The 24,473-nt window shown below is 39.5% G+C and overlaps 1 protein-coding gene across 30 annotated transcripts in view; it reads left to right on the top strand.

Annotated features, from left to right (window-relative positions):
• The first annotated feature begins 10,469 nt into the window (after positions 1–10,469).
• Positions 10,470–24,473, top strand: part of KCNMA1 (potassium calcium-activated channel subfamily M alpha 1) — a 452,424-nt gene continuing 438,420 nt past the window's right edge. For 29 of the 30 annotated variants that reach the window (XM_051619783.1, XM_051619775.1, XM_051619765.1 and 26 more), the window contains exon 1: positions 10,501–11,135. In XM_051619783.1, coding sequence (XP_051475743.1) covers positions 10,827–11,135 — 309 coding nt within the window. In that variant the 5' untranslated portion in view covers positions 10,501–10,826. Of the gene's footprint in view, positions 11,136–24,473 lie in introns of all 30 variants that reach the window. The other variant, XM_051619774.1, reaches the window with a different exon arrangement.

Here is a 24,473-nt window from a genome sequence, read left to right as displayed (position 1 = left end):
TATGATCTAGTGGGAGGTGTCCCTGCCCATGCAGGGAGCTTGGAACTAGATGATCTTTAAGGTCCCTTCCAACTCAAACAATTCTATGATTTAGCAATATTTCATATTTTATGAAAACCAGAATGAGTTCAAGTGAGAAAACTGAGTTTGTTCAGCCTTGAGAAAAGAAGACTTTGATGAGACGTTATTACAATGTTCCAGTACTTAAAGGGAGGCTACCAAGAAGATGGAGACTCCCTACTTTCAAGAAGTCACATGGAAAAGAGAAGGGGTAATGGGCACAAGTTGCTTCTGAGGAGATTCCATTTGGATGCAAGAAGTAAATTTTTCACCATGTCAAACATTGGAATAGTCTCCAAGGGAAGGGGTAGATTCCCCCACATTGGACAGTTTTAAGTCTCAGCTTGACAGGGTGCTGAGCCATCTCATATAAACTGCAGTATTATCTAGAAAGGTTGGGCCAGATGATCCTTGAGGTCCTTTCCAACTTGGCATTCTATGATTCTATGAACTACCATTGAGCTTGTGAAAAACACCCTTATGTACAAATTAGAAGTATTTTACCTTCCACAGTTGTCAATAGGCTACATATTTGTTTCTTGCATAGATGAATAATAATGTATTATCACATGTACAACAGTGAACTTCCTTCTAAAAAGATCCTCACAAAACCTGTTGTGTGAGATAAGGTAACATAATACACAAGTGTTTATTGTCAGAGACTTTGTATGTGACTTGAATGAGATGGTGGCTAGGTGGAAGGTTTGTGATTAACGTGTCTCGCATTTAAACACAATTTAGTATTTCATTGCCTAAACTGCACGCTAATTAATAATTAAAAATTATCTGCAGAATATCCACCAGTGAACATTTATGAAAATAGATACTTTATTATGCTTTTCCCCAAAGATATTGCTACAATGATTACAAATTAGCCTGTTTCTAATTATTATTAGATATGCACATGTAAATTATTAATAGATATCCACATGTATCTTTCATTGATGTAGCTACAGAGTTGTATTTGAAGGCAAAACTGAACCCACTACTGCATCAGACACAAATAATCCATACCTTTTCCCAAATATCTCATCTAAGTTCTAACCATAGGTTGAATTACGATTAGCTTATGTCAGGAACCAGAAATTAAGATCTGCCCACAGATCAGATTAAATTAAAGCCATGAATATGAGTAGATGCTGCATATGAGACTATTAAGTTAATTAAGCTTCATTCCACCATTATATTATCCCAGAGGCTGCAACTGAAGGTCATAGCTGGAGTTTCATTTTGTTGGTTGCCATTAAATATCCCAAAATTTGACTGAATTTGGCATGGGAAAACCAAATATAAACTCTGTTGGAAAATGCTGTCTTTTTAAGGCAGCCATTCATTATGGCCTTATCTTCAATTAGTATGAATTCAGCTTGAGGATATTTTTTTATAGCTTGCTGCAGGCTTAGTACCACATATAAGACTGCTGCACTAGCAGAGTTCTGACATTTGACACGGCTTTGTGGTATATATTTGATCCTTAGCAGCACCATTGATTTGTGTGAGGACATATTTGGATCTGTCAGTGAGAAAACAGAATATTATGCCTTCAGAATAGTATTCCAGAGGTTCATATTTTATCAAGAATACAAATAATAATGTCAGTTAATCACTGATCCTTTCAAAATGGTGACTATATTGGGTATTATTATTTTATTATTTTGTTAATTGAAGAACATACAGTTCCAAATAGGAAAGGGAATCCTAAAGCTATATTCATTCAGGAATTAAAGGTCACCTTTATATTGCACACTAGCCAGTAGAACCTCAGTAAGATATAAGTGCTGATGAAGTCAGCAAGCAATTAAGGACATTACTCCTACACAGCCTCTTCAGCTTACTAGTCACTTAATCATACAAGGTGCTGAGCCTTGTCACCCTGGGCCTAAAACACATGCTTAATTTTAAGCATGTGACTCGGTTACAGGATTCTGTGAGATTACTTGTGCATAACATTAGACACCTGTTTAAATGCTTTGCTGGATCAAAGCAGGAAGGTTCAGCATTTTGCAGGACTGTGTACTAACTTCTCTCTCCTATTGGAAAAACTGTTTGCAGATTATGCACTTATGAAGTAGGATGAGAAAGAGCATCTTCTGATTATGTTGAGATTCAGCTTTTTGAACTTAAGTGCATGGGATAATGTGGGATTATTAAGATAAAGGCTCCTGATATATTTCTGTCCTAAGTTATTTCCAGTTGCAAATTTCCAGTTCTCTGCCTTTCAGTTCCAGACAAGTGTGAGAGACAAAAAAGCAAAGTAGATCATTGCAAATACTGCTCTTACTGAAATTATGTTAAGGTTATTATAAAAAATAAACAGCAAGTTCCTAAATGTGAATATGTCCTGGGGAGAACAAAGTGTAAGTGTCACAATGTGCTGCAAATACTTGCAGTGGCTGCTTGTAAACATATGGTCTCCCCTTTCTAGTTTTAGTATGCCTGATGTCTGATTTTTCAGTGTTAAGCAATTTTACACCTGGTGGGCATTAAATTAGTTAGTGTTCATAGCTGTTTTTCTTCGTGATATTTCAGTACACATACATCTTCACATTTTTCATGGTTTTTCACAATTAGCTGACTTTTATGAAAATTTCCGTTGGTCTAATTGGAGTAGAGCAGCAGTGCAGTCCTGCTACTCTTACTTTGCTCCCAAGTAATTTTTTCAAGTTGTACACCACAGACTTTGGACCCCTGCAGTAGATTCAGGCTGGCAGCTGGTTTCAGGACTGACTGGCAATGCTTCCACTGGAGGGGCTCCAATTCAGAGAGCAATGCCGCTCTGCAAGTGTCACCTGGCAAAGTTGGCTGCTGGACTTAAAAGAGAATTGCCCATTGCAAACAGGCATTTTTAAATGTATCATATTCTACATTGAAACTACTTTTCCCTCCCTTCCCTTTTAGTCATATCTTGCAAGGGTTTAGAGTCAATGCCAAATGGTTCCTAGATGCAGTAAAAGCAACCTAGCCTACACACTTGCAGTACACAAGATATCAAGTAAAATGAATGGAAAAATATGAAAAGATGAGACAACAGCCATTTATTCCTCCAAATCAATTACATTTTAAAAAATAGTATTGTTTTTTGGGATCGCTGTGGAAATACTGGAGTAGCTTTGAAAGGCTTTTTTTTGTAGCTAATAGTCACAGACACAGTGGGAACACTGCTAATGGAAACAGTGCAGAGGTGTGGGAAACACACTCATATTACTTTGTGTTTTCATGGTGGTAGCACACAGAGGACTTAAATATTTGCTGTATAATGTAATATTTGCTGTATTACTTAATTAGAAGTTTCTGGGCCTATCTGACCAAAGGGTGACAATATTTAAACAAAGGACCAGAGAGCTGCTTTCACAAAACAAAGTTGCAAAGTGATGCAGAGGGAAGTCCTGGTATTGCATCAATATGTTTGCAGGATGGTGTTGCTGTCCTGCTTTGGTACAACCCAACAAAATAAACACAAAGCAAATTTAGATAATCTTTACCCTGCTTCTGGGGTGGCTCTTTGCACACCGCTCCATGTAACGTTTTTCTCTGTTGATGTCTCACAGGGTGAAGGGTTTGCTGTTTCTATGACTGGGACGTAGTGTCAAGGACCACTCAGAAAAAGGAGAATTAATGGTTGAAGAGATATATTTTAAAGGTCTTTTTCTTCATTTTGTGTTTTGAGTGTTGTTTTGATGCATTGTTTAACTGCTATTTCAGTATCTCCTTTGTTAGCCTATGTGTGTTTTAACAGTAGTCGCTACTATTCTGTTTTTATAATATCTCCTGACATCATCTTACTTTCTTCTGTCCTGTGGCAAACTCCCTTGCTGGAAGGAAAAATCATTAGTAAACCAGTAATAAATAGGTTCTGATTTGCAGGAGTCAAGAGTGCTTTTAAGTGTGTGGATTGATATTTTTTAAATGCACTTATAGATCTCAGAGGATATAATATGGCTTAATTAATATTGCTCCTTAAGTCATCATTTCTGCTGTCACTTATTTTCAGATGCTAGCCACGAGGACAAGGAAGTAGGCTTAGGCCTAAGTATGAAAAAAAATACAAGGATATCCAAGAATTGCATTAAAAAAAAAAAAGTCCAAGGAAAATACAGTATGTTTGCCGTACTAATTTATATAGAAGTTCTATTCATCCTGTATTGAATAACACAAACAAGATATTTTGTTTAATATTTTACTTGGCTGGATTGGCTGCAAGGGTTCCAGTACTCTGAAGATCATAATTCTGAATGACTGGGTGATCCATTAAAGCATTCTGCTGAGACATGTCTTTGTCCTGCCAGCTGGAGGATTTTGCCAGGGTTAAGTGCCAAAATAGATCTCAATATGAAAGTTTTAACTAATTCAAGGAAATAATTTCATAACCTCACTGCCAATAATAGTGTTCACATATACTGTTACAGAGAGATGAGATGAAGCTGAATGTGTTCATATTTGCAAAGTGGTTTGATAAAAAGTTGTTATAGATTGCAATATATTATCATGCTGAATATGTACTTGAGTCTTTGAAAGGGATTGGGTAGATGCAAAATAAGCTAAACAGGATTTTCAGTTAATATGCGCTGAAACAGTTTTACTAAATTCTATGAAAAGAACAAAGACTAAAGATAATAATTTGTAACATGCAAATATATAGTTATATGCAGCTATGATACTTTTATATGCAAATTAGTATCACATCCTGCAAATATTTATTCTTTATAGTCTTTAAGACAAAACAGGCAGATTCATGCTTACATGTATTTTGTATCAGCACATAATCTTCCTCAGCATGTCAGAGAGCAAACATTTTGCATTAAAACAAAAATATCTCAAATTATTTAATGATAAGGTTTTGTTTCCTGTACCCTTCTAATAACTAAAAATGTATTATTTTTCACCATCTGCCAGGACTAAGTAGGAATAGTATTAAGCAGGGTTCAGAGCTAATTATGTAAGACATCTGTGACTATATATAAAGTATGGTTGATATTTTGTCTCCATCATTTGAAGTCAAGACCAGATGTCCCACTGACCTCAGGAATACAAAGCTACCCCTTTGACTAGTAAACTATTTTTTTTATTATTTTCTTCTGTGTGTAAGTTCTTGTACTGCCATAGCTACTGATGTTACATAAAAGCCAAAAGCATGGTCTACAGTGACAGCAAAGAAGTAAAGGAGGAGGCTGCTGGACACAAATAGTAATCATTTGGATGAGGGGCTGGGCACAAGCTGGAACAGAGGAAATTCCACTTAGGTGTGACAAAAAAACTAACTTACTATGAGGGTGGCAAAGCACTGGAACAGGCTTCCCAGGGAGGTTGTGGAGTGCCCTTTTTGAAGAATGTGCTCTAGGCAATCCTGCTTTATTGGGAGAGTTGGACTAGATGGTCTCTAGAGGTCCCTTCCAACTCCGACAATTCTGTGATTCTGTGTTTTATGCTGGCTAAACTATCACATAAAGTAATGAGTGCATCCTATAAAGGATTGTTCATGTAGCAACCTGCAGCCTGGTGTTGCAGGCAATAAATACCTACCTAATTGTTAGAACTTGGATATTTTTAATTTGGAAAAGTTAAAAACCTTTAGAGAACCTTAAGCTGCTTGTTCAACATCTACTCTACACCTTTAATCAACTGTCAAGGTTTTATATATAACCATTAAAGAAACAAGTTGTGGCAAACAAGTTTATTGTATATTGGTAAATAATAGGCTTTTAGCCTTTTAAAAATATAATTTCCCTCAAGATAATAACATGCAATTGTTTTCTATCATTTTCCCACATTTATTTAGACCAAGCACATTTTGGCAAAACTGGGGAGTACATGTTTACTCTCTCACATTTCGTTTCTTAACAAAAAATATATATTCTATGTATAATGTAGTCATTTAGAGAACATAGAAATCTTACACTGTTACTCCATTCATATGTGTTTTTTAACTGTCATACTAAATAATTCTCTGGTGCAGTATTGTGTTACCAGTGAAGCTTTGCCGCTTATTTGCTTGGATTCTTGATTTTTAATTGAATGATTTCTCATTCCAAAGAGTTTCTCTGTCTTAAGTACTTAGTACACGGAGCCTTGGAAATCCTGACTGGTTTGCTGTTATTGTCTCCTTTCTTTATGTAGTGTATGTTTTCCTTTCTTTTTTTAATCATGGTTTGATTTATTGGAGTGTGCCAAAGGTTTTTTTCATAAAAAAAAAAAAAAAAAGCTCTGTGCTTTATACTTGTCTCATACTGGTACAGTTATACAACATTCCTCAGCTTTGTTGTGTTTATTGCACTTAATTAAATAATTTGTTACTGATAATGAGCAATTTTGCAGGTAAATTATGTCTGATTAAATGCAATAGCTTGTTCTTCCTTACTTGTAAATTTAATTGCTATGCTCAAGATTGTCCTGTGTGTTGAGATCATTGCTGAATGGAGGGGTTTTTTAATTGCAAAGATCCAGGTTTGATGAATATTTTAAATACTTCATCTGTGATACTGTACACAGAATATCCACAAGAGGGAACTGTTTTACATAAAGAGGAGTAATTTCCTTGCTACTAAAATACTGCTTTCTGGAACCAAACCCTCCAGATTTATGTCAGGCTGGCACAGTTGCATCCCAGCCTAAGCTATATAGTAGCAACAGGAAAAACAAAGGTCAACACTGTGTTCCTTATGTTCTGAATGTATTGTTGAGTAAGTAAATGTTGAGCTCTTCAGTTGAAATATTAAATGGAAAACTCTTCTGAAAACTAATCCGCATAAATTTTCTGTTTGCATGAAATAGATCTCTCCAGGAAAGACAGCTGGCAAAACTTGTTTGGTCTGAAGGCAACGTGAAATGCAGTTGTTGTCACAGTAAATGAAGCATGCAGCTCTGGTGTGCTTTTCCAAACTCCACTTTATAAAACCAGTACTAGAAAGCAGGCCTTTCCTTCCCATAAAGGACAAAGCTCATATGATGCTTGAGCGTGATACTCCTCAAAGAGTCGTTTGTCCACTTATGTTAACAAATTGGTGAACAAAATACAAAGTTACCCACTTTGTGTATGCTTTGTCTTTAGCAGATAATTCCTGTTAAGCAAACTTTTCACTGTCCATGTAAGTTTCACCAGTTGATGTCAACGAGTAACTTTGTATGTAAGTTTCACCGTAAATATTTATAGAACTGAGAACTATTTGTTCTCAGCATAAGAGGAGTTCTGTTTATACAAATAACAGGAAAAGTTTTCCCCTGGGTATACAGTGTGAAATTTGTAATCTAGAACTCCTAATGGGTGTGTTGGTTTATTTATGAATAGTTTTTGAGTAACAGACCATAAAATCTGTTATTTACAAGTGATCACAACAGATCTCCTACCCCTGTCAAAAATCTGTGTGTAAATGTTGTGTAAATAGATTCAAAGCAAATTATTTTAAAGTACAATCTATATACTTTAGTGCACTTGTTTTGCTTTAATCTAGATTTTCTTTATTGCCATCTTTTTTATTTGTAGGTACAGTATTATGGGAACACTATTTTAGAATAGACCATTAGTGCCCAATTGTCCTGGTTGCACATGGAGGGCTCATGAAACCTATGTCTGCAGCACTCAGCTGCAACAGTACCCAGGGTCAAATATGCTGTTTAACTCATGCCATCTGAATGTATGAAGTGAGAAAACAAAGACTTTCAGACTATAGCCTCTCTGTCAGATGATCTGGGCCCTCTCGAACAACAGCAAGAGAAGATATATGCCATATCCATGGCTTCACAGACCCAGCCCTTGTTATCTTCCAGACCAGAATAGAGAAGAAACTTCACCGTGCAAAAGCTTTCCCTGTGATATGCTCTGTTACTGCTGTTCATTGCCCAGGTCTTTCAAGGTGCAAAGGGCTTGTGGTTGCCATTAGCTGTAAGAGCATCTCTAAGTACCAGGCACTTATGAAGATCAGACATGGAGTGACTGGGTTATGCTGCTCCTGTCCTTGCTCCACTTCTGGGGTTTGCTGATGGATAAAAGGATGTGTAGGTATGTGTGCAGCTGTACAAAGGGTAATTCTTGAACGCCAGTCCAGAAATATCCCTTACCATCAGGACCAGGTTCTGTGCCCAGGTCCCAGGGTGTGTGATCCTGTCAGGACAAAACTTTGTGGCGCAGCTGGTTCTCTAGCTGTGGGGAGGGTTGGTACAAAAGACAGGGCAGGGGGTAGCAGCTGTGGCAGTGCAGGCTGGCGTTGCATGTGGCAGCTGTGACATGCAGTTTCTTTTCACCCTGACTTGTTTTCTGCATCAAGAATTCCTCCGCTTAATTCCTTCTCACAAGAGCCTCCTGGCAACTGGCTGCTTCAGGTGCACTATGTAACTATCAGTTTTCCTCTGGGACACAGTAATACAGTATTTTCTCACTTGCATATACCTCTCTATTATTGTCTAACACTTTCTTTATTCATAGGCCTCTATTAATCCCCTCTTGAAAAAAGAAGCATTCTTGTGAAGGAACAGGCTGAAGTGAGACATCATGATAAACTAAAAAATTAGACAAATGGTGGTGTTAATGCACAAAAAAGTGGAGTTGAGAGCCCCATAAAAAGCTTTGAGAACTCATAAAATCTCATTACTGCCACTTAAGTAGAAAACCAAAATAAACAAAGCCCTAGCAGATGCAGCTACAGGGACTACTACTTCTAAAGGTTAAGAGATTACTATTTCATAATGGTGGCTCTGTGCATGTGTAGTGACTAGATCAGATGCGGAAATGTCACGTGCACACAGGCTGTTGTATTTTACCCTTGGAAAGATATCAAGAGGATCTGCATAGTATTTTCTGCAGACAACTGGGTGAACAGACCATGTGCCAAAATGGGGATTTTATTAATGTATATATTTAAATAAATAAACATAAACAAACAAATAAATCCCGTTGCTTTTCAATGGGAATCTGAAGCAAACAAACAAAAAAAAGCAGGAGACAAACAGTCTACATTTTCTCGCTGGATTTCACCCCCCACCACCACCCCCGGCAGCAAGGGCGTTAAATTAAATTGCCATGTATATTTCTAAAGGTTGATTTCAGGAATGTTTTGGGGATGCGCAGCAATTCACGGCGAGTTTGCGGAGCGTTGTCCGTGTTTCCCCGTGTCAATTAGAAACAAACCAGTAACGCCTTCAGAGACGGACCCACGCCAAGGTTCCCCGATATTTCTCTCACGCTCTCTTACCGCGCTTCCAAACCAGCCCCACCCCCGCTCGCATCCCCGGGCACCTGCTGCTGCAACTCAAGCGCCTCCCGCAGGCCCCGGGCGCAACCCCCTCCCCTCCCTTCCTACCCCCTTCCGTCGGCCCCATCTGCAAGCCCAGCCCGGCCGCCCCCCGGGGGCCTTTGCAGCCGGGCTGCGGGGTGGCCGCGCTCGCCATGTCGCGCTCGGCGGCAGGGGAGGGATGGGGAAGATGGGCACGGGGGGGGTGACACACACAGATCGGCGGGGCTGCGGGGGCCGGGGCCGTGACAGCGCCGTGCGTTATCCGCTGCGTCATGACATCCGCCAAACTAGCCCCGCGCACGGCCGCGCGGGGGGGGCCGCTGCCGCCTGCCCCCGCCCCACCGCGGCTGCGGAGAGCGCTGAGCTGCGCGGCGATGGACCCGCCTGGGCCGGCAGGACTTGTTGGAGCGGCAGCTCTCCGGCGCGGCCGGGCACCGCCTCGCCGCCACCTGTGAAGCGCTCGGCATCCCCCCCGCTGCCCCCGAGAGCGGCCGCTCGGCGGCTCCGCCAGCGGGACCCAGCGGCCGCGAGGCGGGAGGGAAGCGCGGCGGCGCGGCGCGGCGCTGCCCGTGGGGCGCCGGGAGCCCTGCTGAGCCCTGCCGAGCCCTGCCCGCCTGAGCCCTGCCCGAGCCCGCGCCCCCAGCCCCGGCAGCGCGGTGTCCCGGGCCAGGCCGGGTCTGGTCGGCACCCCCTCCCCGCGGGGTCGCGGCTGCAGGCGCGGGGCCGTCGCCTTGCCCGGCGGCAGGAGGGAGGGGCGGGGAGCCGGCGGCAGCGGCGTCTCTGCGCGTGTGGGAGCAACAGCCTGAGCGGCAGCCCGGGCCCTGGAGAGAGCTCCTGAAGGATGGGCGAGGAGGCGGCGGCAGCGCACGCACAGATGGGCCAGCGGAGGATGAATTAGGAGCCACAGGAGGCTGCTGCCGGCGCTGAGCGAGGAAGAAGAGAGGAAGGGGCTGGACTTGGAAGAGGAGGAGGAGGGTGCGCGGGGGGGACTGAGTATAGCTAATAACAAGTTAAAGACTAATAACAATAATAACAGAACACCTCCGGGAGGATCCGCGGCGGAGGCTCAGATCCCCGCTGAGGCCAGCGGGGTCGCAGCGCTGGGTATCCTGGACAGACGCTCCGAGGCATCAGTTTGTGGTGGTGGATGATTTTTTTGGGGGTGGGCGGGGTGGGGGCTGTGTATGCGGGAGAAGGAAGGGGTGGGAATCTGAGGAGGAGCCTACCTTTTTAGTATTATTTTTTTTTATATATATATTATTTTCACCGTACAAGGAGGACGCTCGGAATTCACCGGCCTGTCGGCTCCTGAGAGGGACCCGGGGATTGTGCCGTCGCTTTTCTTCATCTTTTTTTTGTTTTGTTTGTTTGTTTTATTTGTTTTCCTTTGGTGTTTTTTTTTCCTTTTCTTCTTATAATTTTTCTTTCTCCGCTGAGCAGCGGCGGCGGCAGCAGCAATATGGCTGGTGATGGGTTTTTTGGGGGGCGCTGGCGGCGGGAGGAGCTCTCGGAAGCCCCTGCGCGCCCGGCTCGCTGTTAGCTATGGCAAATGGCAGCGGCGGCGGCTCCTACCCGGGCGGCAGCGGCGGCGGCATTAGAATGAGTAACAATATCAACGCCAACAATCTCAACACAGACTCGTCCTCCTCCCCCGTCAATGTGCCCAAGATGGATGCGCTCATCATCCCGGTGACCATGGAGGTGCCCTGCGATAGCCGCGGACAGCGCATGTGGTGGGCTTTCCTCGCCTCATCCATGGTCACTTTCTTTGGGGGACTGTTTATCATCCTGCTGTGGAGGACCCTCAAGTACCTGTGGACTGTCTGCTGCCACTGCGGGGTCAAAAACAAGGTAACTCCCCCTCCCCTTGCCTTGCTGGTCCTGGTTTGGTGTGGTGGTGGTGGAGTAGTCGGAGCGGACACCTGGGCGAGGTGGCCCTGGAGGAGATGCCTGGGGCCGGTGTTGCATGGCAATGTGCTGTTGTGATAGGGTTGCCACGGGGTGTCGGGAGCCGCAGCGTGAGGAGCGTGGCTGGAGGGGCGAGGTGTTGGGTGAGCCCTGGGATGTGCCCCCTCCTGTCCCCCTCTCTCCCCCCCCCGCTTTCATCTGGTGGCAGGAAAGTTAGACCTGGCGTTGTCTTCACCCTCTCGGCGAGGCACACACTGGCATGGTGGGACAGTGTGATTCGAACTTGATATGCAGCCCCAGGACCACATATGATGACGGGGTGGGAGTGTTTATTTACAGATCTAAACTCTCAGTTATCTCGAGGACTGAGAAACTTTGGCAAAATTAGAAAGGTAAACTTTTTAGTCATGTAAATGTTTGCAAAGCTAGTTCCACTCCCCAAGAATCTTTGACACTTATATTTGATAAATGAAATGTAGATATCAAAAAGTACTTAGTGCTTTCGTGACACACTAGATCAATATCCTCTAAACCAAAGTGAAATCTTTGAGGCAACCTCCCTGCCGCTTTGATTTGTGCGTATTACCAGCTGGAAGAAAGCGTAGTACATGAAGGAAGGTTGGCTCCTGGTTTCAGGGGTCTCTTTCAAACCAAAGCTAAGAACTTGCTTCGGTCCAGGCATTCATTTTTAAGATAAATGGGATAGAAAGTGTTAAGATTCTGTATTTGTGAAAGTGGATTTTGACAGACCCCAAAATAGACCAACAGCTGGAGTTTCTCCCCTTGCCTTTTCACATTTTTTGGATTACAAATGGAATAATATCTGCTTCAGTTATTCCTGGCACACAGACACCCACAAAAACACACACACCTTTTAATATATGGTTGCTAGGTTGCTGCCTTGCTTTGACGTACAATGAGCTGTCTTCCCCCTTCTCCTGTCCCTTCCCCCCTAAACACACTTGATACAGTGCCTAAGCCAGCTGTACAAAGAACCTAAGAGTTAGGAGAAATGAGAAACAACGTTAGAGCACGAAGAAGTTACAGTACTTGTTTGGGTATTTGTGTTTAGTGAGCTGGGCATCTAGTTTGGGTTGCCTCAATGAACCTCCACATTCCAGTTGGAAATAGAACAGTTAGAGTGAACTTGGCCTGTCTATGGAATAAATGATTGCTAGAGATAAGGAGTACATAAAAGCTTTTAACTCGGCCTTAAGCTTGAGGAAAGCTACTGGGCAGTATCACTTCTCTATAGGCATTTTTTATTTTCTTCAAAACCAAACCTGAACTTTCTTAGAGAGTTGTTAGCCAGGTATGATGACAAAGCTCAGATTAATTTGTCATAATAAGTGTGTCATGTAAAATACCTTTTCCTACAAGAGTAAAAAGTGATTTTCAAGAATGGGTAGGTAATTCAGCTTTACTTTTAGTTTCTTCTGTGTGTCTAACATTTTCCTCTGCACGTGATGAGACAAACCTGTGAGGGCTATCAGGGTTCTTGATGAAAAAGAAAATCCTACAGGTTATCGCCTTGTGCTTCTTTCCTTGAGCAAATGGAAAGCTAGAGACTTTACACAAAGTTCTTATGCATGATGTCTTGGTGGGTGTTGTTGGTCTGAAAGTCCATTGTTGGGACATAGCCAGTTAAAGCAGATCATTAATTTCTTAACCAGTACAGAAAGGCATTTCCAAATACTAAATGTATCAGCTCACTAAATAACAGGCATAATTGAGGAGTTCCATCACTTCCAGTCTGAATGATTTGACATACTGTGGCCATATCAGGTTGTAAGGTTTGAGTTTATTTCATGTTTAAGACCTGAAGTAGCTATGTCCAGGAAAACGATTCCCTGGGGTAGGAGGATTAAGGACTCTGCAGGTAGAGGGAGATAAATGTCTCCTTTTAGACTGTATTTGTTTCACTTGTGAGGGTTTCCCAGCCTCTGGTAAAGAACTTTCAAGGGCTGATCCTGCGTTCCTTACAAGCTAAAACTAGGAACTGGAATGAGTTTTATGTTTGTAAGGAGTAACTAGTTATTGCAAAAAACTTTACTAGTATTTAGGGCATAAAGGCTAACTGAAGGATCAACTGGAGATGTCTTAGACTTGGCTGTTATCAAACACATGCTTTGTGCTGCACGGGAACTTGAGAAAGGCTGCTGGTGAAAACTGTGAATGCACATATATGCTTTGTTGACTATACTGGACCTGCTAGCAGAAGCAATTTGACAAGAAGTAGCTCCTCCTACTGCGGGACTCACGAAATCTTCTGGATGTTAGGACTGCTCGTTCCTTGTGCTGCATCTTTGTCTGCTCTGCAGGTTGTAGCAGAGTTGGCTATCCAACATCATCTCACCACCTCCATAAAGAGTGGTCCCAGTAAGTGAGATAAAATAAATTGTTCTCATGTCTACTTTTCTGTGGCTTCATACTGAGTAATTCACATCTATATGTGAGTAAGTCACAGAGTTACTGTACTAACACCAGTGTCCATATCTGTTTTTGCAAGGAACCACTAAAAGTTTCATTTATTTTTCTGCTATATTCTAAGTACAACACTGTGTTCCTCAGATTTCTCAGTGATTGTCGACTTGATTTTGGAATGTCACACTTTTTAATGGCTGCACAGAAGGAAGTAGAATGTGCGTAATTTTTCTTTGTTGTTTTTTTCTCCTTAACTAATTGAATCTAAGGTTGGAATTTAAAAACCTGATATGAACAGTTTAACACCATGTGGTATGAAATTTCACTACAGGTAATTTATGTTTGCTTTTTTTTGTTGTTTGTTTGTTTGTTTTTTCTTGGAGATAAGAATATCAAGTCAAGAATATGAAAAGTTATGGTAACAGAATAATAAGTGTTGCCCCTTAAAATTCCATATCCATTTTATGTAATCATATATGAATAGACCATTATTATTAATTATGTACTAAAACTGATTGCTGAATATCCAGGATTTTTATGCTCCATGCTTGCTTTTTGAGATGACATTTTATAAAATCTGTGAAAAAGAAAAATGTAAATCCTGACCTGTGCTGTCAGTGTTTCCTGTAATGTGAGAGTCATTATGATTAAAGCCCTTATATTTCTTTATTCAATATTATATATAAATTTTAGGTGTAATCCTTTGAAAAGTAGCTACAGTCATATTGCAGAGACTTAACAAATGCTGGTTTTCTCCTCAGTGTTTATATCTGCATTTTTAGGAATGCTTAGATATTGTTAAAGAACTTGCCTTCTCTTTGCTTTTTCTTTGTCCCTTGACCAACTCATTCCTGTTTGTGTATGAAGAGTAGAATGTGAGATTGAAATGCAGTGAGCTGGCCTCTGCCACCATTAGTTATTTACTCTTATTTCTGGAAATAACAGAAAAATGAAATAAACTTGCATGGTGAAGTACGTGGTACGCATAGTTGTTAAATGCTTATTATGTAATCTGTAGTTCTGTGATTATATGGAGCTGCTGTGTTTTCTATGCTCCTGAAGGGCATTTTCTACTGGCACTAATAGGTGTTTTGGCTTTGAACAAACTCTTAAACAAGAAGAAGGGAGTACAAGTTTGGGGCACAGTTGGCTCCTGGAGCTGGCCAGTGCAGAATGAAGTGAAATTTGTACCTTTTCAAAGAGTGTGGTACCGGACTCTGTATCACTGCTCCTGTCTTCCCCACAGAGCGGTACCCCTTGTGTTCCTTATGCCTGCAGGTAGTATGTATCTTTATTGCTGTACTCCAGCTGATTTCAGTGTTTTGAAGAGCTTCCCCTCTGCTCCAAATTAGGACTCATATACAAATAAAACTACATTTTTATTATAGATGGCAATTGCTGTCCTGAAATCACAAGCCATAATAAATTTCCTTCATATTTGTCTACATATTTTAAAAGTTTAATAGGATATACAGTGCTAGGTTTGATCAGTAAAATCCCATCAACACTCGTATTTCTCTTGAACAAAAGCAATTGAAACTTTATGGGAAGCACAACATTTTCAGGTCTTCTTTGTGAAGCTAAGAATTTTCAGCCAGTCTTCTGAGGCCTGAGAAAATTTGTAAGTGGAAAAATACCTAAGAGAAGCAGAATTTCTACCAAACTGGCTCTTTCATAGTTAGGTTTGTTGCTTTTCTAGCAATGCCCACATAAATATCCTCTCAAAATAAAACTAAGGAAAGAAACTCAAGAAGGCATTATATATGGAGAAAAGTGTGATAATATATTAGAAGGCACCTGTGGGCATGTCACACGATCCTTTCATCTATATCTATATGTGGAAACCCCACCTTGACTCTTGAAGATGTACCAACCAGAAGCATACAAACAACTGGGAGGCTCAAGGGATTAGCAGCAGACTGTAACGTGTTTTGCTCATTAGTCACATGCCCAGCCTGGCTCAAGGCACTGAATCGTTCCTGTCTCATGGCTGTCAGGTGGTCTGCGTGAAATTACTCTGCGAGTGTCCCACTGGACAGGTTGCCAGTTGAGAGATGGACAAGGTAGAGAGGTCAAGGACTGTCAGGAAAGGTAGTCTCAGCTCTTTGCAGATGGTGTTTCCACAAGGCACTGATACGGAGAGGTGTGTGCTGCTGTTTTCCACGCTTTGAGAAAGACAACACTTGCAGTTCTCTGGGGCTCATAATGGATTTCAGGTTTTATAAACTCATGCTAAAATTGGTAATGCATGCAGAAAAGAAAATGTATGGATTTAAGCTGTAAACCAAATTATCTCGACTGAAATGCTGTTTTGATGCAGTATCATGCTGCTTTTCAAGGCTTTGCAACACATACATTTAAGGAGAAAATCTGTGCTCAGAAGGCATTTTCAGCTCACACATTTGCAGATCTGTAAATGCTCGTTGGAAACCATTAGGTATCACAATTTTTTCCACTTTAGCTCAACAGAAGAAATGCCTGTAATAGGGAATGAAAAGCTTTTAAATAGCAATGATCTACATATGCAGTTCTGATGCAGTGAGATTTCTGAATGCAGAATGAGGGCAGTTTACTGCCCCAGAGATAGAAACTGAAAATTTAGAGAGCACCAGTCCTAAGTATAATCTTTGCAGGGACAGGATCTAATTATTATAATTAAAATAACAGTGATGTTCCATATCTGTCCTGTACTATTGCAAGACAGTGGATTGTGAGTCCTAGGAATTATGTTTCCTTCTTGGAACAAATCCTAAAAAGAAGCAGTATTCTCTAGTGAGCAAGTGAAATACAGAGCAATGCTCAGTGTTGCTTCAGACATCGGCTCTGCTATTCTGTGGAATCCAACTTACACTGACAAAAGTTTATGTGAATTTCAGGGGCTGGTGATAATTTCTCAGCCAGATCAGGCTTTAGTTCAGCAGCAGTTCCAGATAACCTGGTCAGATGCAAATATAAAAGAACTCTGGGTGAAATTAGAGGATGAGGTATCTTTTTGGTTCTATTAAACGTACCTAGTTACGGTGCATAAAATTCAGTATGCTACATGTATGAAAACTGTCAAATTATCAGAAGTCTCAGAAGGACACGGTAAATACAGCTTGTGGAGGTTTTCTAAGGGAGAGATTATTGAAGAGTTATGTGTGGGTGTTAATGGTTAAAAAATATTTTTCTCCCCCACGTATCATTTCAGTGACAAAAGGAAAGGGACTATACGTTAAAAAGCTATCATAAAATGCTGTGTTTCTGTAATGAGTTCATATGCTGCTACATGGTTAAAGGCTTAGAATCATACAATAACAGAATATCTCAAAGTGGAAGGGATCCATAGGATCATCAAGTCCAACTCCCTGCTCCTCACAGGACTACAGTGTCTGACTTTTCCACTCCTCCTGGCAAGTAAGTGGAAAGCACTGTAAGATCACAAGACTAGGCTGGCATTTATACCAACTTTACACAGGGCAAAATGCACAAATTCCAGATTAGACCTCATGGTTTGTAAGTGCGAGCACTCTTTTTTATGGCACATAGGTCATCTTGGGTGACAAGGGGAGGTGAGCACACAGTGAAAGTTTGTTAGCACTTTTACGAGTAATATAGTTGGGTAAATAAATGGGAAAGCAAGATACCCATCTTCCATTGCTGTCAGAGATGTATTGGTCAGGAAAGGCCCACTTTGAATCCTGATGGTATTTATAGCCTGAGAATACATCAGGTTTGCATCTTTGAGAGGAACACTTTATTCCCTTATATAGTATTCATGGCTCTGTTTAAATGAATGTGCTGCCACTGAAATGTGTTGAGTTCAGTTTGCTTTGAGATGATATACTGCATGTATTTATCTGAGAGTTACAGAAATGGAGAGTGTTATCCAAAGCTTGTTGAAGTAGAGGGAGGCCATCCTAATAACTTCAGTGGTTTTGGACTCAGGCCTAGATGTTCACAGTGTTCTAGATTAATCAGATATTTATTTTTTTTTTTCCCCAATGATTCTTATATTAACATTTTAAGCTTTTAAAAGCTTTCTTATTTTACTGTAGCGAGGTTTATTTACTTGGCTTGTGGCCATTATGTCTGGGATTTCAACATTAGAAACATAATATTTAAAAATCAGACAAGGTAAGTTTCCATTCCAGTTAAGACTTACACCTTCTGCCAGGCCTCCCTTGGAAATGAAAATTTGGGTGCTTGAACTACTGACAGTATCCTATCATGGCATCTCTCCTGCAAGCTGATGTGTAACAGCAAAAAATGTCTCATTTTGTAGAGTCACAGTAAGTCCCCATTTAGGGAAAGTGGGAAAGGTCCCTTACCCCATGGATCACCTGCAGCGATGGAGACATGCCTTGTCCTGGAAATTCCTTTGCATGTCCTTAGCTGCACTACCTAATTTAAATAGCAGAACTGCTAACTTGCAGTGGAGAAAAAAAGACAAATCTTATCACCAGGCCAGAAGAGTTCAGAGGTACCATAACATCATAAAGAATTGTAGCATAAGACAGCAACTGGGCCAGAATTTGAGTGGTTTGTCACTGTGACTGTTAGATACAGGTCTACCGTGTTGCATTTTAATTGGTTTTTATAGACTGAGAAATAAATTTATAGTATAGTTTTGCTCATCTTTGTCCAAGCAAATTCTGACTGAATGTTTGGCATTTCCTTGCTTTTTATATTTCATGCATTTTTTTTGTGGTATCTATTACATTCTTACATAATGGTTTATCTCTTACTCGTAAAAGTAAAAAGGTGACTCACTCTAATTTGCTGTTATTAATGAGATTAATTCTAGCACTACTGATGTTGGATTAATTTTTTATTTTAAATATAGGGAAAACATTATTACAGATATGTATTTAAAAATAACTATTTGTAAATGTTGACCTTAATATTTCCAAAATAAATTGGAATATATAGAGTGATTCTTTGTTTAAGCATCTAGTAATGTTTTTCTAGTATGAACTCTGCCCTGTTAAACACAGCTGTGATTATGCATGGGTATTCTGCTGGACAGAAATTACTTGAAACCGGTTACTAGCTCCTCTGACCTGTAATGGCCATAGTTGGTGTTGAGCAGCACTTCACATGCTTTCAGGTATCGTAGTGAATCCTTTGGCTACAAGTGATTTGACATAGCTTTCTTGAAAATGAGTTTGCTGATCAACAGGCAGGTGTTTGGTGTTTTTACATCTTCTGGATAACTATATTATAAATACTGTTTCATAAGGAAGCTGATAAACTCTACTTGGGTTCTGAGGACTGAAGGAAAAACTCTTTTTTCCTTTTAATCACAGTAACAGCCCAGTTAGGAGAAAATATTGCAGGGTCTGTCTACATGTGGTACAAACATATTTCCCTTTGAGGACCCTTCAGATAAATTGATTTTGTTATGTGGGAATTTTTTACCACCTTTTGGTTTTCGTTTTCTTCTATTCATGTCACGTTTGTATCCAAAGGCATCTGATTCCTTCAGCATCAGAAACAGCTGGTTTTATGTTCACATTATTTTCCTATCACTTAAGGCTCTCAGCAATAATTAATACTTGTTTCCTTGTGTCCTCCACTGCAAGTTATTTTTCTGCTGTCTGGAGGATAAGGTTATAGTCACTATTTGTTATGTTATGCTCTTTTTAGAGATGTGGATTATATGCTTCAGAAATGATGTCTTCAGTTGAAAGAGGGTCTGTGTTTTGGTTTAAGGCCATATAAAATTTTACGTGACTAAATGCTGCATTTCCTCCTCTGACTCTGCCTTCTGTATGTAAGTTGTGGTGGCGTCTTTTCATGAGTCAGAAGAGCAGAATTTGTATTCCAGATCTGTTGTTCTGAAAAGAAGACAAACCTAAAAACTTCACAGTTTTGATATTTGCAAAAATAATTTTTGCTACTTTCTTGGAATGTGTGCCTAGGATATAATACATTTTAATTTACTAAAAGTAGAAAATGCTGTCCAGAGTGTGGAGCTTTGACTTTGCCTGTATGATTTAAATGATAAAATTTTAATGTTAACTTGAATGATATGTACTATAGGAATATATAAAATACAAAGATATATGGTATCTTTGAGTTGCCAGCTAAGTGATAAGATGGGATTCCAGAAATGGAACTAAAATATGTGTTTTTTTTCTGATTTCCAATTGATAGCATCATATTTGTTATGAAGTTATTAAATAAAACTCACACAGCAGTTGTTATTATGTAGAACTTAAGTCAGCACTTGCACAAGACAGCTGTTTAGACACCAAAATTTATATTTAAGATCTGAATAAGGAGTTTGATTTCAAAGTCAGTGATAATTTCAGATGGTTTCAGGAGGTGTTAATTGTTCTTGAAAACTTTTATCCTCGTTTAGATAATTATCAGTAAACATAACAGCTAAAATCTAGGCTTCTATTATTTTTTAATGCTGACCTTACATGTTATAATATGGACTTGAATAGGGTTTACGTAATCTGCTGGCATCTCTCCTTTATATGTAAACATAGGGGAAGGTATTTCAGTGTTTGGAAAGTTATGCACTGTTTTAAAGCTCCTTAAAGCAGCAGTGTCTCTTGCATTAACATCTAATACTCAAATTTTCTTTTAATGAAGGGGTTGATACACACCCCCAATAAAAATATTTCTTTCAAGCTGGTTACTCTTAGAGATAACTTAAATTAAAAATAAGCTAAAAAATAAATTTTCCATGCTCCCATATTGAAATTGTGGGGTTAGTCAGAACATGTCTTTTCTGTGACTACAGTTGCTTAAATAAAGCTGTATACAAACTTCTGCCTTTCTTGACTTATCCCTGTGATTACATGTCTTTGGATTTGTGTTCTTTAAAGTGAGAAATACTAATGGCTTAAAGTGAGTAGATTTTAATCTTGCTCTTATGCCAGATATGTACAAAAGTAGAATGCGTCCTTACAATTAATTACAGAAATTTTATTTAGAGACCTTTCTTTCCTATTAAAGACTGTTCAAATGAGAGAACATATATTCAGAATTTATAAATGTGGAAAACAGTTTGATCTCTAGGGTGAAATGTTTAATTTTTTTTTTTTTGTAAGCAGCAAAATGAACCCAGAATTTAATAGGCTTGTCTGACTGCTTTTTATGCACAGATAAATACAATATTCAATTTTGAGATAACTAGTATTTCTGCCTGCAACAGCTCAAGGGTGCTGTAGAAAAGACCCCAGACTTGTATCAGGTGTAGTAAGAAAGTAAAGCTACTGAGTTACTAATTGCTAAAATCCTCCAGTAAGGATCAACCAGGGTATTGCTGAGTCTTGTTACAGTGACTCTTGAGTGGGTCACATCACACAGGGAGCTGATTTAAGGGATGTGGGTGGGTGTGTTGGAGGGTGAGGAGAAAGGGTGGGATCATGAGAGACAGAGCTCCAGGCTGTGTCATCTAGCACTGACCTGTGCTGCACTGCTGTGCTCCTGGGGTGGTAGGGGAATACAGAGATACCTGACTGCATGATTATTTCCTTGAAGGTGTCTGAGCCACATTATGTGGTGTTTACATCTACTTTATGACTTGGTATGAAGTCAAGGTGATGTAAACCATACCTGATCTGACCAATGCCTGTTGAAGTTAAGTTATATCCTTACCATTTTTTAAAAAACAAATTTAATTCATCAGAGCAAGTTAAGTGTTTTGGAGCAAGATGTATTTTTTATGTAGTTTTCTAAGACTGGAATTATCATCCTGAGGTGATGGTCTGACAGTGCTAATAAATCCAGACTCTTAAGTCAGAGAGGAGACCCACTGGTAAGTACCTGAGCTATGGTGAGGACAGGCTGTGACTGAGAGGTGGTATTAGCTCCAGATCTTCAACTATCATAAGTGCTTTAAGGCATTTTTACTGAGCAGAAAGGATTTAGTAGTTAAAATTTGAATACTGAAAAGTTGTAAAGGTGAGGTTGTTTCATTATTAGCATGCTAAATATTAATTTCATTATGTCCTTTGGAGAATATGTCTTTGTTCACTTAAGATATTTTAACTGGATGAGGAATGCACTTCTGAAAGCAGATTCTAGCTTTTCCAGCATGGTTAAGTGGATTGCCCTCAGGTGAAACTATGTAGGAAGATGAGCTCCAGGAGCACACCTGCCTGTTCTACTCCACTTGTTCATGGGTCTCAGTCCACCCAGCTGGGCTGGATTAGTCTTGAGGAGGTTATACATTCTGAAGAACGAGTATTGTGTCTTATTCCTTGAGAAGCTAGCCATGTTTTTAGGGGAAATCCTAGGTGAGCTTTTTTTTTGTAAGCTTTGGGCTTTTTTTTTTTTTTTTTTTTTTTTTTTGAAACCAGTATGCAGTATCATGTACAGCTTCCTATAATTGCTCATTCAGAGATCTCTTTTTTTTTATTATGCCGTAACTCTTGACTTCAGCATTCGGTTGGTGCTTATGGGGTCTCTGTTGTGCCCTGGCTGTGCTGGCCTGGGCTGGCTGCTGAGGAGAGGACTGAACCAGCAGGTCGAGAAAGATGATGGTAAGATGGCGACTTTGGATTATGTCTTACTGTCTTAAAATGTTAAAGCTGTTGACTTGTAACATGATTAATTTCAGTATAACTAATTAAATTTATCCAGAAGAAAATGGGTTTGGGACAGGTTATTTAAAGCAGTTTTTGCCTTTTTGATCTAATCTGTGACAACAGGTCATAATCTTGGTGCTCAGACTTCTCAGGGTGCTTTCCCTGTCACAGAGAGCTTGAGCTCTGGAGCTTTTATTTTTAAAACGCATATTAGAAGTGGAGAGAAAGGTAATGATAACTTCAGTTAAAGATAAAAGTTCTAGAAAAGCTTCTGGAAATACAAACAGACTTTTAAGGATTAATGTATTTATGTTAATGTTATGTTTAATGTATTTATGTTATCTCAGCTCAGTAAAAAATGTTTATGAACCAGAAGTAGAGGAACCACTTTTCATAGTGGTTTTTTCATAGCATTTTCAAGCATTCAGGTTTGTCTTTTCCTTCAGACAATTTTTGGGAATGGATTGTTTTCAGCGTTAACTGTAAGGCTGTAGTTTCTGTTAGTTTGTAAAATAATCTTTGGATTTTAAAATGAATGTAAATTTAGGCTATTGTGTTAACTCTTCTAGAACAATGGAATGCTGATTACTTTTAGTAGCTCTAGCAGTTATAGGTATATGAGAATGTGCTCTGAGAGTTGATGGAAATGACAGTTCACTTAATCTCAGAACAAATCATGTGTTTTTAAGACTATAGCAGTGTTTTGGCCATTAATATTTGAGACAGTAGAGGGTTCTTCACCACTGTAGTTAAATTGGTGTTGGTTCCTGGATGTGTGCTTTTATGTGATTAGCTTATTTTGGTTTTTTTGGGGGCTCATTTCTAAGAATTTAAAAGAATGCCATGCTAAAATATTAGATAATTCTTTTGTTAAGATACCTGGATTTTTAATTTTTTATTTTAAATTAAGATGCTGGTTTAGTTCACTGCAGACCTTATAGAAAATGGTACATTGATGTAATGCTTTTTTTTTTTTTTTTTTAATTATCATGTACCTCAGAATTTAGTTATAGGTTGTTGCTATTTGTCTTCTGAACTCAGGCTTCTGATTAGGTTGTATAGTCTTGAGTTGATGCTCTCCAAATGTGTCACCAGACTTTTGAAGGTGAAAACCTGAGTGTCTTGTGTAGTTGTGTGGCACTTGGAGCTAAAATTTTATGAAAATGTTTTAACATCAGGAGAGATAAACTGTATCTATTAGAGACAGGCTTTGGAGAGGTGGCAGCACTTACTCGAAGCTGGGTTGTGTTTTGTATTGATACATTTGAAGTAAAACTCATTCCTGTACTGTGTGTCAATGCTTTGGCACCATTTAAGTTCCATTTAGAGGGCTGAAAGACTTGTATTTTTTCTAGTATTTTTTACAAGTGGGAAAATTCGTTGCTAGGCCTCTGGGATATTGTTTTAAATGTTCCACTCAACACAAGGAGTGTTTTGTATTTAAAATTTGACTTAGGAACTTAAAAGGTCTATCTGAACTGTTTTATTTTTATAGTATTCATTTGGTCTATATGCAGACACTTTGAATATGCTTGCTGCAGTGTAATTAAAACCAGTTTTGGGTACTCATCCATACTGGATTTAAAAAATAATGTTACTTTTAGAATCTAGGAGTGTTCCCACTTAAACATATACTTGTTGTTTGTACTATTTTTAGCTTCTTTGAACAACACGTGTTTTCCCCAGATATTTATTTGTGAATGCTGTGTTCTGTTCTTAAAAGGAAAATCTCTCTGTGTCTAGATTCTCTTTCTGCATCCAAGAAAGGAAAGAAGCTGGGTTGGTTTACTTCTTAGAAATCCTAGGAGATGGGGTAAATTAGTTAAATCTAAAATGGACTCACCTGGTATTGCTACCAATGCCAGGGGAGAACAGGTGAAAAGAATCTGAGCCAGAATAAACATATAGAGCATTATATTACCTGCAATTAGAATGTGACACATCACAGGCAGTAGACTTTTCTTGGTTTTAGGCCATTGACTTTTTGTGTAGTATTGTTTATAAGTCAAAGGGTAAATATGGTAGTTTGAAAAGCTTGATATTGTTTCATTGCACTAAAGCTAAATATTTTTTCATTATTATTAAAACAGATGTATTTAATCCATCCTATAAATAAGATGCAATTCCTTTTATGTGTTTAATTGAAAATATATAGGCTGACATTGTTTGAAATAAAGTGAAACAATGTTAATGTTTCAGCAAAATAGCATACCTGCTTAAAATTTAGAAAACCATTATCCAGACTAATGATAATTTAATGGTGTTCTGCCAAGCTAATTTTGTCCCCAAATTTATGTTTGTGTAAGAAGAATACAAAATCTCTATACAG

This window comes from Apus apus, chromosome 4, assembly GCF_020740795.1.
Source record: "Apus apus isolate bApuApu2 chromosome 4, bApuApu2.pri.cur, whole genome shotgun sequence".
Classification (NCBI taxonomy): Eukaryota; Metazoa; Chordata; class Aves; order Apodiformes; family Apodidae; genus Apus; species Apus apus.
This window is presented reverse-complemented; position numbering and strand designations above follow the sequence as displayed.